The sequence below is a fragment of the Schistocerca americana genome, chromosome 1 (genome assembly GCF_021461395.2).
Source record: "Schistocerca americana isolate TAMUIC-IGC-003095 chromosome 1, iqSchAmer2.1, whole genome shotgun sequence".
NCBI lineage: Eukaryota > Metazoa > Arthropoda > Insecta > Orthoptera > Acrididae > Schistocerca > Schistocerca americana.
In genome coordinates this window covers 418,871,838-418,886,003 of record NC_060119.1, presented here as the reverse complement: position 1 = coordinate 418,886,003, position 14,166 = coordinate 418,871,838, and the positions used below count along the sequence as shown (strand labels likewise).

At 40.6% G+C, this 14,166-nt stretch overlaps 1 protein-coding gene across 1 annotated transcript in view; it reads right to left on the bottom strand.

The window, feature by feature from the left end:
* Positions 1-1,178: 1,178 nt before the first annotated feature.
* The window catches only part of LOC124555913 (CLIP domain-containing serine protease 2-like), a 113,029-nt gene continuing 100,041 nt past the window's right edge, over positions 1,179-14,166 (bottom strand). The window contains exon 8 of the mRNA XM_047130002.1: positions 1,179-3,243. Within this exon, the coding sequence (XP_046985958.1) occupies positions 3,013-3,243 (231 nt within the window). The 3' untranslated portion in view covers positions 1,179-3,012. The remainder of the gene's footprint in view (positions 3,244-14,166) is intronic.

Here is a 14,166-nt window from a genome sequence, read left to right as displayed (position 1 = left end):
ATACATTGAAAGAAAATTGTTCTGAAAGTTGTCATACAGAGAAGCAGCTTTCAATTGTCTACAAAAATTATTTCCAGTCTGACATGGGTTTAAAATATGTTGATATATTTGCAGAGTACTTACCTTCGGCGTATGAGCGTCAGCAACGTTTAATAATTTCTAGATGTGTGTGATAAAGCAAATGAGAGTGAACAGTATAAAACAGCTTTCTATCAGTAAATAACAATGAACCTTACGATAGCTTCAAAACTAAATTATGAAGAATACTGGAGCGTGATTATTTAATTGTGCTGGAAAATATATTTGTGTTCATGAATGGCGAACGTAATTCACGAAGGTCGATAATTTCTATGTAATTTGTCCATGCTTAAAAAGGCTGCCATGACATTTATTTTGACAAACAGAACTCACAACATGAGAATCAGAGAACTTGTAGTAAATAAACGACATTATTAAGAACTGATGTGAAGGTGAACTATTGTTAGCACTAAGGACATACTAAATCGCTTGAATGAACACGGCGGACTTCGTTCCCCATCCTTCCCTAATCTGATGGGACCGATGACCTCGCTGTTTGGCAACCAACCAACCAACCTAAGGACATGATAAAGAAAATGTTGTGACAAACATCCTAGGCATCGTCTCTGGCCACGAATATGTTTCGTTCACATTATTTTAGCATGGCGGTAATTCACAGTTTCAAAATGTTTTTGAAAAATCATGATTTGTGTACTAACTGTATGCCACTTTATTAAACACACGCAGATTACACAGACCATACCCGCGCATAAAAAATACACAAATCACAGGACATCTGTCAAACAGTATGTGTGAGCTAAATGCTTTCCTGCATTCTGTTGTTTTGATGCAGCTAGTCTTTAGCGTTGATGTACATACAAATTGTCATGATGCGAGACACGTCTTGGAATTAAAATCGTTTTTTTTATACCTGAGAATTTCACCGAAACCGTTTTTAATAAAGTGACAAGCAGCTATTACGCAAATTACAATTGTTCCAAAACGCGTTTAGTCGTTACGAGAGTCTCACAGATTAATATCGTAGCTATAGAACGTAGGAGTATTAGTTACATAAATATTGAAATCACTTTTTATTGCTAATAATTAGTCAAAATTAATAACACTGAAGTAAGATGGATTGCCATTAAAGAATGAGGGAGTTGTAACACTGAATGACTTTATTTCTCCATTTTATCAACATAAACAAAAGCCCCTGAGATCATTCTTAACGACATATTTTGTCAGTATAGAAATAGAGTTTTCTACTAGAATTACTTCGAAAAGTAGTAAATGTGGAGACATGCATTTCACATTTCTCCTAGAATTTACTTTACCTACGTTACTGGTAACGTAACGAATTTCATTCCGCAAGTACAACGTAGTGAACACACTGTAAGCAATGCTATTCCGCAACGGACAATTAATGTAATAGGGAAATTTCTAGTGAAAGTAGCTTTTCGAGGTGACACTTTCATCTGCAGAAAGTGCCACGGGTATATATGGAGTGCGCGTAGTGTACTGCAAATATAATCAACATCAAATAGAAATCGTCACGTGATGTAAGTATAACGCCGTTTGCTTACACGTAGACTGAAACTTTAATGTTGCATCGGTTTCCCTGTTTTAAACATTTGTTTATTATTAACAACAATTGTGAGTAATTGTTGCTGCTATAGACGCAAACGGAGAAAAAGTTACTTGCCAAAGGTAATTACTGCAAGGGCCTAATCCGAGTTATCATACCAGAAAGAGGTGGTTTATATGTTGATTACTACAGAGACAAAGTCTAATAAAGAGTTAATGTCGTAGGGATATTTCACGTGACTGCGTTTTTACAAGACAAGTACCAGGTAAATTTCGGTAGTGTGTTGTCAGTCAGTTCATTACATACATATTTCGTTACATGCATATTTCGACCAGTTTTCACCTACAAGCAAGATTTATGAAAAACAGTATGTCATTACCTCCGGCTTATACAGATCTCCAAAGCATGTCGCATATTTTAAAGTAGACACAATAGTTATGGACAATGAGTATGTACGATTAATAGATTAGTTCTTAAAAACCGTTTCGTCCGTAAAAATATTTCATTGTGTGGTAAATTGGTAATTGGGAGCATATGATAGCTCCAGATTCAATTTTTTTTTTCTGCACTGTTTTACTTTGGTGTACTATGAGGCCATGTTAAAACACAAACTCGGATATATGATCTGGTGCAGTATTAAACCTAAAAATAGCTGTGATCTGGTGCAGTATTAAACCTAAAAATAGCTGTGCCTTCTTTCCCTATAGCGGAACAATTAGTGGCGTCTTATCGCAAAAAAGTCAAACGCTCTCGCCTTTATTTCTTATGAGGCAAGCTCATTCCAGATATAAATTGGAAATTATTAAGATGCTTACGGAGTGCGTTTACAAAATGCACGGTGCTTCTGGACGAGCGATGTCACGACATCCAAAATGCTCAGAGTGCTTACGGATCAACCTTACGCCGCACCACAGTCATGTGACTTTCGGGATCGGTTTATGTAGGTAACAAAAATTACTTTTTGCCCAACTGAATTTTCACTCGATGGATATTCCTTCCTTGCATGTCTAAAGTTGAATATGAAATTTACAAGAAATTACCGAATTGTCAGCATCAGCTGTAGTTTTGCAACTGACTAACAAAATTTTAAATTGTACGGTGGTTCTTTCGTTTTCATTCAGAGGAGTCCTGTGTCTCAGGACGCTGCCTGAGCGACCGACAGATCCTCTTAGTAGTAGGACAAGTGTTTCGTCACGACTTGTTAATAGCAAATAGACACGTTGCGCCGTAACCAGTCCAGTAACAGGAACAAAGAAACACATTTTTATTTTTAGGCAAATTAATATTGCAACCAGGACGTAGGAAATGTAAAGTGTCCGTGAAGACAACCCCGGTTCATTTAAAAGGAAGCGTCTGTCCCCGGAGACGGCAGAATGTGAAACTGAGGACGGGCGCTGGCACCGGCCCGGCTAGGGCTGCAGGGAGTCGAGTATCCAGGGCACGTAGGCGGCGACGCGCGTGTAGACGCCGGGCCAGCCGGCCTGGCCGCACTGGCGCGGCCCGTACGACACGACGCCGGCCACGTGGTGCCGGTTGACGCCGTCGACCGCGCCCACCGCCATCAGCGGGCCGCCGCTGTCGCCCGTGCACGAGTCCTTGCCCTCCTGGCCGCCGGCGCACAGCTGCGTCGCGTAGCTCACCTGCAACACAGGGAGCAAACATCGTGCTCGGTCACGACATCTACATCTGTGTGATTACTCTGCTACTCACAATAAAGTGCCTGGCAAAGTGTTCGATGAACCACCTTTTTTTTTGTTTGTTTATTTGGCCTTTGAGTGTGTACTCAATTTAGCCATCGGCAACACATAGTGACAATGTACACATAATTGAATAAACAAATACAGAAATGCATATTTACGAGAATAAAAAGCTTAACTGTTACAGTTTTGTACATACTGTTTTAAAAATTGAATTGGAAAATAATTAAAAGTGTCTTGGCTTACAATTCACAGGCCGGCCGAAGTGGCCGTGCGGTTAAAGGCGCTGCAGTCTGGAACCGCAAGACCGCTACGGTCGCAGGTTCGAATCCTGCCTCGGGCATGGATGTTTGTGATGTCCTTAGGTTAGTTAGGTTTAACTAGTTCTAAGTTCTAGGGGACTAATGACCTCAGCAGTTGAGTCCCATAGTGCTCAGAGCCATTTGAACCATTTACAATTCACACCAATTCTGAAATATCTTCATCAGCAAGACATATTTATAATTGACGTACACCATTAAAACCTACAGATTGTGAACAGTACTCTTGATGAAGTTAACGATCACTTTATATAGACGAACGTCTTTAGTGCACAAAAGAGAAGAAGCTGATTGAGCAAGATGGTAGCCCATACTCAGCAATATCTTCAAAAAGACCAACCGTTCACGGTCAAATTTGGGGAACATAAATGAGATGTGGTTGACATCAGCTTCCGACTCAGGATCACACTCACATGCTGGTGAACTGTAAACGTTGATCCGATGTAGATGTTGTGGGAAAGAGGCATGATTGAAGCGGAGTCTTATGATGGTAGAACTCGTGGATCGGTCCAGATGTGTCCTCATGAACCACGGCTGTGAAGGAATCCGAGGTTGTAGCACTGTGTAATAACCGCCTTTTATCTGTTGAGAAACGTTCCACATTTCCTGCCATTGTTGTCTTGCGTGATCCTTGGCTGCACGTAAGTAGTCTGTATAAGGAAGCTGCAGATCCAGGACGGTGCCTAACGTTGCCGCTTGTTTGGCTAATGCATCAACTTCATCATTATAGAGGATACCAGAGTGGGAAGGTACCCACAACAAATGGATCGTCCGGCCCGTGCGTGTGCTGCGAATATATTCAGATATCACATCCAAGATATAACTGTTGGTCGTTTTGTTCCATCGACTGTACTGAATGTTTTTAAGAACGCTTTGCGAGTCAGATACTATCAATATCTTGGGGAAGGAAGTGCTAGAGACAAACTTAAGTGCTTCCCAAACTGCCACTGTCTCCGCCGTAAAACTAGAAGTACTCGTAGGCAGTTTGAAGGTTTTGCGGATCTGGATCTGAGGGCAGAAAAAAGCGCATCCTGTACACTCTTCTTGCGGAATTTTGGAGCCATCGGTATATACACAGAGAAAACCCGGCCATTGTGCTTGAACGAGACGATTGAAGCCAATGTTTACATTAGTACTGTCCAGCCAGGTCGTACTTAAATAATGGACTGGGATCTGAGAGCAGAGCGTTTGAAGATCATATTCAAAAACAGGTAGATGCGCTGAACGCCGTATAGAATGTATGACAGGTGACCAAGTGTCAAAGCTGGCACAAACGGCTGGCATTTTATTCCTTCTGTGGGATGCAATCCACAGTCGATAAATGCAGTCTCTACTTTGATATACGGAACTGTCCATAATGGCCATGCCTTGAATCTAGAATTTGTCCGATAACATTTGGCGCCTAATGCTCAAGGGCATCTCCCCTGCTTCTATTAAAAGGGCGTTGGTGGGCGTCGATCGCATGGCTCCAAGACAGGTACGAGTGGCTCTATATTGAAGAGAATCTAATTTGGAGAGATGAATCTTTGACGCAGTGTGGTAGAATTGACAGCCATTCGAGCTGTCTCTCTACCGTTCCACTCTCGAACGGCACACGGGAAAAACGAACACTTTAATTTTTCTGTGCGAGCCCCGATTTCTCTTATTTTATCGTGATGGTCATTTCTCACTCTGTAGGTGGGTGCCAACAGAATGTTTTCGCAATCGGAGGAGAAAACTTGTAATTTCCCCACAGCAGATACCCTCTACCACGCACTAATTAATCATTTTCAATCAAACCATCCACATTCATTCACTTTGGAAAAGTTATCTCATCGGATTTTCTCGTATATATGCGGCGACAGCTCGTTGACGCCAAAGTATTTTCTAGTGCGTTTATTCTATGAAATAACAGAGGTGCATATTTGCATTCTCCATGGTTGTTAGAGTGGTAACTAGGACAGCTTCTGGAGTATCTGTTGAGGGGTCGACGTGTTTCTGAGAGATACATATTCTGCTTTTCTTCTCGCAAAAGCGAGCCAATTAACATTTGTGCCGCTAGCGGTTTGTTTTGAAGAGAAAGAGATTGTAAAAGGAAAATAATTAAGGCGTGGAATCACCGTAGATCTGGACATGTAATGGAGATGGATTTAATACACGATTTCCTCCGTAAATAAGGTTTGTGACTTTTTTGTTCTGGAGTGAATGAACGAATGAGTTTTTTCTGAATCATTTGTTGATCAAGTTGGCCCTGTAATAAATGGGGAAGTTTCAGCTGTGTCGAAGAGAGCCTGCAATCACTGAGTCTGTGTTAAATCGTCCAAAAAGGCTTCGTACACATCTGGAATTCGCAATCTTTCGTAAAAGGAACAAATTGTCCAAACGATTGATTCTCCCGACTTACTGCAGTGTTTAACAATAATAATAAATGTAAAGATCTCTTACAGCAAGCCAGCCGCTGATTACCAGGACGAAGGACTCCACCAAAGATTCTATTTGGCTGATTATCTTGTATTAAAAACTATACATAGATAAAGGAGAGAAAGAGCGAATGAAAATAGAGATAATACTAATAATCCTCCATTAGTCTAATTTTTCGCCTGTCTTATCACGGATGAGCCAAGAACTGGGAGGGCCTTACTTTACTGTATAGACTTATGTGTGAAGGTGAAGGGATCGTAAAGACAACAGATACACGTGTATACAGACAAGGCATTACACAGAGATAGCGGCTAGCTGCATTCATCATCTGTTCTTAGGTAAAGAGACGGCAACATATTATCCGAACATTTAAAATGTTAAAAACTGGTGAATGAAATTTCATGAGAAGATCCCGTCGCAACGAAAAACGCCTTTGTTTTAATGACTGTGTGGCGAAATAAATAAAAAAATTAAATTTATTGATTTCCTGAAAAGAGAAAAAAATATGGATATGGAACTGTAACTTTAGAATTTTTGGAAGGCTTTTTTACCGACTGTATTGACCAGCTTGAATGCGGACAATTTCAGTGCTGCGTGAAATTTGCCTGTAATATAGTTTACAATTCCGATTAATTATATTTTTAAATTCTACCTCATCGTTGATTTAGTCAGAGTTCTCACCTTAGACGTAGAATTAGTCCTCCTGCCACAATATTAATTCATTGCCGGCCGAAGTGGCCGTGCGGTTAAAGGCGCTGCAGTCTGGAACTGCAAGACCGCTACGGTCGCAGGTTCGAATCCTGCCTCGGGCATGGATGTTTGTGATGTCCTTAGGTTAGTTAGGTTTAACTAGTTCTAAGTTCTAGGGGACTAATGACCTCAGCAGTTGAGTCCCATAGTGCTCAGAGCCATTTGAACCATATTAATTCATTAGTCACCATCGATGTTCTTCTCTTTGTTGACCGTGTGTATCTTCCTAAGTCGGCATCGGTTTACTTCACGAAGACGATGGAAACCAAGGAATACTAAATAATTCTCGTAAAACTTAGATACTTCTCACTACTTTGTATTCACAAGACAATAAGACTTGCTCTGCTCGTCGTACAAACCATAAATACTAACAAGATGGCTGCCTTTCCGCACACACCAAAAATTACGTCTATCCCCTACAAGGTAACAATCGAAAGTGTATCTTAACTCCTCCTTGCAGTATGAAACAAAAGAGAATCCAATATGAACATTACAGAGATTATATTCTACATCGCTCTCAATTTAATCTTTGGCGCAGCCTTTAAGGAATTGTATGTCACTGCGTCGGAATGTGTCATTACAATTGCCACTCCAATTCACGTATCATGTCTGTGACACTATCTCTCCTATTTCGCGATAATACAAGAAGAGCTTCCCTTCTTTGTACTTTTTCGATGCCATCCGTCAGTCCCACCTGATGCGAATCCCACAACGCACAGCAATACTCCGGAATAGGGCGGCAAGCGTGGTGTAAGAAGTCTCTTTAGTAGACCTGTTGCACCCTCTAAGTGATCTGCCAATGAATCGCAGTCTTTGGTTTGCTCTACCCACAATATTATCTATGTGATCGTTCCAATTTAGGTTATTTGTAATTGTAATCCCTTAGTTGAATGTATAAGATTTGCTGATGACATTGTATCAGTGCCAGAAAGTGAGCGGACAGTGAATAACATGCTCAAAGATCTGAATGAAGCTTGTGTGGAATATGGGATGCAAATAAACACAGCAAAAAGAAAGAGTATAGTCATCAGTACAATATTAAAATAGGACGATCTACCATTAGCCAAGTAAGTGAATTTAAATATCTCGGAAGCACAATAACTGAAGACTTGAGATGTCACCAGGAGGTGGAAACTCGAATTCCCATAGCGAAGGAGGCATTCAACAGGAAGAGGAGACTCTTATGTGGCAAATTAGATAAAGGACTAAGGAAAAGGCTTGGCAAATGTTTTGTCTGGAGTGTGGCACTATATGGGGCAGAAACATGGACACTGAGACGAGGGGATGAAAAAAGGTTAGAAGCATTTGAGATGTGGATGTGGAGGAGAATGGAGAGAATAAGCTGGATGGAAACAGTGAGTAATGAAAGAGTATTGGAAAGGGTTGGTGAGAGAAGATGTCTGCTGAAGGTTGTAAGAGAAGGAAAAAGAACTGGTTGGGACATTCATTGAGAAGGGAGTACTTACTAGTAGATGCGTTGTTAGGATTGGTTTGTGGGAGAAGACTGAGAGGAAGAAGGAGATTCAAGATGATAGACGACATAAAGGGAAGAGGAAATTATTCAGACCTGAAGAGGATGGCAGAAGACCGGACAGCCTGGAAAATTACCATGTGAAAACCTGCCTTTAGGCAGAACATTGATGATGGTGATGATGATGATGAGTTGAATTTACAGCCTTCAGATTTGTGTGACTTATGTGAATAACTTCACACTTTATTTAGGGTCAATTGCTACTTTTCGCACCATACAGATATCTTATCTAAATCATTTTGCAAGTCGTTTTGATCATCTGATGACTTTACAAGACGGTAAGTGACAGCGAAAATCTGCAAACAATCTGAGAAGGCTACTCAGATTGTCTCCTGTGTCGTTAATATTGATCAGAAACAATACAGAGCCTATAACACTTTCTTGGGGAACGTCGGATATTACTTTTGTTTTACTCGATGACTTTCCGTCTATTACTACGAACTGTGACCTTCATGACAGGAAATCACGAATCCCAGTCGCACAACTGAGGCGATACTCCGTAGGCTCGCAGTTTGGTTAGAAGACGCTTGTGAGGAACGGTGTCGAAAACCTTCTGGAAATCTAAAAATATGGAATGAATTTGACATCCCGTGTCGATATCACTTATTACTTCATGAGTATAAAGAATTAGTTGTCTTTCACAAGAAAGATATTTTCTTAAACCGTGCTGACTATATGTCAATAAATCGTTTCCTTCGAGGTACTTCATAATGTTCGAATACAGTACATGTTCCAAAACTCTACTGCAAATCGACGTTAGTGATATAGGCCTGTAATTCAGCAGATGACTCCTACTTCCCTTTTTGGGTACTGGTGTGCAAGACTTCTCGGGCGCACAGCTTGCTGCTCTCGTGCGGACCGAGGCTCGGCCCGTCTCGCCACTACTCGGTACATCTCGGCCTTAATCGGTCCTTCTCGGTTCAGCGTGACACTTCATTTAGCAGTGCGATGCGACACTTCCTTCTAGCATTTGGTACGCCTTACTTTGGTCGTTAAGACTATTTTCAGTTCGCAGAATAGGTGGTGAAACAGCGTTTATCCTTCCCTATTTGTTCGTGGTATAAAGGGAGGTCACAGGTCCAGTAGCTGTTCGCCCAAAAGTGTCCCGTCTAGCGATCTATCTCGCAGTCCCTTAAAAATGAATAGGAATAACTGAGGAGAAAGACAAGAATTCTCAGTATCTGTTATGTAGTCGCATAATTTACGGGTACCACAAATTTGCTGTGGAGCGACATTGCAACACCGTACACTAAGGATTTAAAGGTTTAGTTGATGATGAAAGAGCTAAAAATTATAACGATCGATAGACGGGAGACGGGAGTCGTTGTTCTGTACGTCAAGAAGCATTTTGTGTTAATTATTCAGGCGTGGAACATGTGATGGAATTGGTAGTGCGAGTAGTGAATTTTGTGATACTGCACGCATTATTACATCGTCGTAGTTGCTGATGAGTCTTCCGGGCTGGAGAAACTTTTCGGTTCCTGACGTTGCTGCACTGTACACCTTCGGAGGTCGGAGGTGCTCCCGTCAACGCTGATTCTTGCCGTCTGACGAGTCACAGACCGACTTCAGTACTGCATAAAATGAGCGTGGTCAGGTTTACACTGTACAGCAGAGATAATCTTTGTTAGGGATAAAACATAACTATCGATTCTCGTCTCTCAAGGGTAGAAACTTACGTATCGATTCTGCACAGCCATTATCTATACTCGTATATCATTGAGTTTCATGGCTACCACTTTTTTATTCAAATTATCACTATCTATTATACGTTTCGGTGGTTTTACTATATAATCGTGGATATTAGTTTGTCACAGTAGATAAAATTTGGTTTCGGAAAGCTTCATGCTCTGCAGTAGCTGATTTTTCGTTTTTCCCTGTTCGGTAAAGACTCATTTGCTTTCTCTTTCTTGTATTCACGCTTCTATTGATAGTTCCAATGTAGACTTTTCCGCAAGTGGCAAGTACACAGTACCTTACATACTCCATTTTCTGACGGAGGAGGGCGACTGTGCTTTACTGATCGCAGTGCTTGACATATTTTTTAGATAGTCTGCAAACAAGTCTGATGTCATGTTTCTATCAAATCTTGCCGATCTCATTAATTACTTTTCTGACAGCCCGTGTTCAACGGATTTATTCTATACAAAAGCAGCATTACATCGTAAGTTGCAACAGCTTTTGATGGATATGAACGAACAGTATAGGGACGTTACACGTTATTGCAAAGTACACTGTTTAATCCAAAGGATATGCCTCGAATTGGGTTTAGATTTAGGGCCTCTATTGTTGAGATTATGAAAGAAAAGGAAAGCATAAACGGATATTAGAACATCCGGAATGGATTAGAGACCCCTCGTTCTGCATAGAATTTGCTGCAGACTGCCCGCAATAATACATTCCCTAGTGAGAAGCAACTTATTTATGATTTGAAGGGGTTGAAAATGCGCTGTGGAAGGGACGAATTCTTACAAAAACATCGATTTCCTGGCCTTAAAAAAACGCGAATTCAGAACAGTCCATTGTGGCGTTGAAATAATTACAGGAATAGCTGTCTTAACGTTTGAGAATACCGACAGGCTTACATCTATTTTTGAGCTGATTTCGAGACAGTTTGCCATTTCATCTTGTGCACCTTCAGATGGAAGCAGTCAATATGCAACGTAATTCCGGTTTAAAAGACAAATATATTTATGTTAGAAATTTCCAGTTGTCGGCAGTTTTTCAAGGGAAAACTTTCCATGTGAGGTTACAAACGTGATATTAATCTTGCAACCAGCATGTAAGGCTTTCACTATTGTGAATCTGTATAAGTCACGATTAGGTAGGAACCAGAGTGACGAAAATCTGCGAAACTGTCTGCATCTGTCCATATGCCGACAGTTTCTGACGGCAGTAATTGTATTATGTCTTCAGCGTACCAAAACCAATTAGATAATAGTAAAAGTTTCTTTTGTTTGTCATCTATGTTGTTGAGAAATATGAAATATGAAACAAAGCCGCATGCGGCGCTTTCACAGTATCCGTTCCTTCCCCTTCTTCCCGCTCAGACAGCGTGGCATGGTAGAAGGGAAAGTGTGAACTCGCGTGAGAGACATTGACACGCGTGCAAAAGCAGCCACGTAAGCCGTGTTCTTGGTCGTCACTGAGGTAAATATTCGCTGCCACACGCACCGCTGCGCTTGAGCATCATTCGAACGGCTCGAACAGTTTACGTCATAACTCTAGAAAACTGGGGTTTCTGCAATCTAGCTACTTCTTTGATACTGTGACTAACGTAAATCTACAACCCTTTGTTAAAGATCAAACACATCTGTCAAATTTGCTGCTTGCTATCCGGGAGTGCTTATCTACGAACCAAGTTTGACAATCATAACCTTACTTTTGGAACTGCTCTCACGTTGTGTGCCATCGATTCGTGAGATATTTTGATACAGAATGGGAACCAGCATAGACACAGCAATTCGTACAGTGACTTTAGCACTGTTTATAAAGGAAATCTGGTGAAGAAAATGTTGCACACAGGACTGTCTGCGAACAGGCAGTCAAACTTTTAATGTAATAATTACTTCGCCTTGGAACTCAAAAAGAACGCACAGTTGCTCACTCAACAGTCATCTGCTACGTTGAGATATCTGGCAAGTGGAGCAGATTTCTAATGTTTAAAATTTCTATTCCGCACTGCATGCACACAGTGAGTGGCGCTATTATGCGAAGCAATAAATGCGTTAAAAGACAATATTCGAAAAGTTTTTAAAATATCGCTACGTGAGAACATAAAAAAATTCTGTGGGAGAGCTGGAAAGCTTTTACGTCCTTATTTTCTTGCAGTCCATTTTAAATGTCGTGAATAGAATCTAATTTTTTTCTTCTCTTTTCTTGTATTATACTGCGATGGGAAAGTTGTAAAACCTCTACCAATTTCGTAACCACCTGTGATCTTTTTTTCTTGAAGGTATATTCCTTTGTTCTTTGTGTCCAAACTGTGAGAATTTAATATAACGAGATGAGCTGCAGCAGTTTTATTTCTGCTCATAATAAGCGTGAAGACATCAACATGTGTATGGTCCACTGTCTTAGAAGTTTGGCTAGCAACTGGCTTTTCTTTGACAAATGCAAGCACAAACTATCAAACTCGTTTGTCATATCGGCACTTAATCTAAATTACACTCTGGCATCTCAGACACAATCTTCTTTTGACAAACACGTCAAACAGCGCAGCACATTGCCAAATAATTTGCCAAACATACGAAATTTGGTAAATGTTTTGATCGTATATATGAGGGTCTTCAGTAAAAATAATAGTCAAACGAGGATTCAATACCTTCTAGGGTGCAAGTCATATATAGAAACACCAACTAATAAATAAATATAATACTGCAATAAAAATTCAGTCCAAATCTAGAACTTTTACTCGTTCCGACATCCAGTGATGTTTGTGTGTACTATTGTACCCCCACAACAAATCTTGACGCTGTAGTTTATTCTCGCGACCGCAGTTACAGTTAATTTAATAGGATTTATTTTGTGTATGAGCTATTTAATTCTTAGTTAGTTTTCTTCCTTGTTTTATCTTAATGTCAGTGTTGGGTACATACTTCCGCATAGTCAGCGCGTACACAACTTTCCCACTAGATCGCGCCCCGCTAAGCACAACAGCGCAGGCGCAGCGCTCGTCCGTCTCCGCACTACGAGATGGCGTTGCCATAGAGACGGACTAAATTCTGCTTCCGCCGATCCGCGTATTAATATGTAACGCAGCCAATGAGATTGCTGCTAACGTAGAACCTTTTCTCCTCGCGGATCACACTCACGCAGTGATACATGAACGTGCGAGGTATTATAACGAGTGTATAGACCTCCGATTAGTCAGTCTGCATTTGTCTGCACCACTCGGTACCAGTCTGCATTAGTCTACCAGTCTGTACGAGTTCTACATTTGTCTGTACCAGTCTATAGTCAAGTTTCAGTCTGCGCCTAATAAGATTACCATATTCCTGTACATAGCCATGAAGATAAATATATAGACACTTTTGTCAAGTATCAGAGGTATATGTGAGAATAAGATTAACGTACCAGTACCAAAGGAACTGCAGATTGTCAATTGTAAATAGCATCCAGAACGAAGTTAAGTAATTTTTATGCCTGTTATTATTTTAATAAATGTGTGTGAAAATTAATAAAGTTCTGTTTAAAGTTGGTCACTGTCAATCTGCTACTCTAAGCGTGCAAGTGGCATTTCTATAGTCTGACCTAACGGCAGAAGATAAACACTCCATGATAAGACCACGAGACATATTGCTGACACTCGCTTACTTCGTTAGAGCGACAGGTCAAATAATCTGATGGTGTGTGTACTGAAGGTCTTACAGTACGCACAACACAGTTAGCATTTTTCAAACTAACGAAAAGCTTGTAACTATTTTAGTCGTTATTCTACTATGAGAAGGGGGACTGAAATTGTTATCTGTAACCCACATGATAAATATATTCTCTAATATTACTGGTACAGTAAGTAATGTTTTTGAATGAAATTTTCTCCTTTGAGTGTTATCTTTACTGATATACCGACCAGCCAAAACTTTATGACCACTGCCAACCGTGATGTTGGACGTCGCCTGGTGTTGCTGCGGGCACATGATGTGGTAACAAAAGTTTGTACCCTAAGGGGAATCCTTTGAAATAAGCGACTTTGACAAAGCACAGATTATTATTATGCACAGACCGTGAATGATTATCTCGAAAACGGTGAATTTGGTCGAATGTTCACGTGCTACTGTCGTAAGCACCTACAGAAAAATGTAGAAGGACAGTGACACTACCACTAGGCACTAAATGGTTGGACGTCCACGACTCTTCACAGTA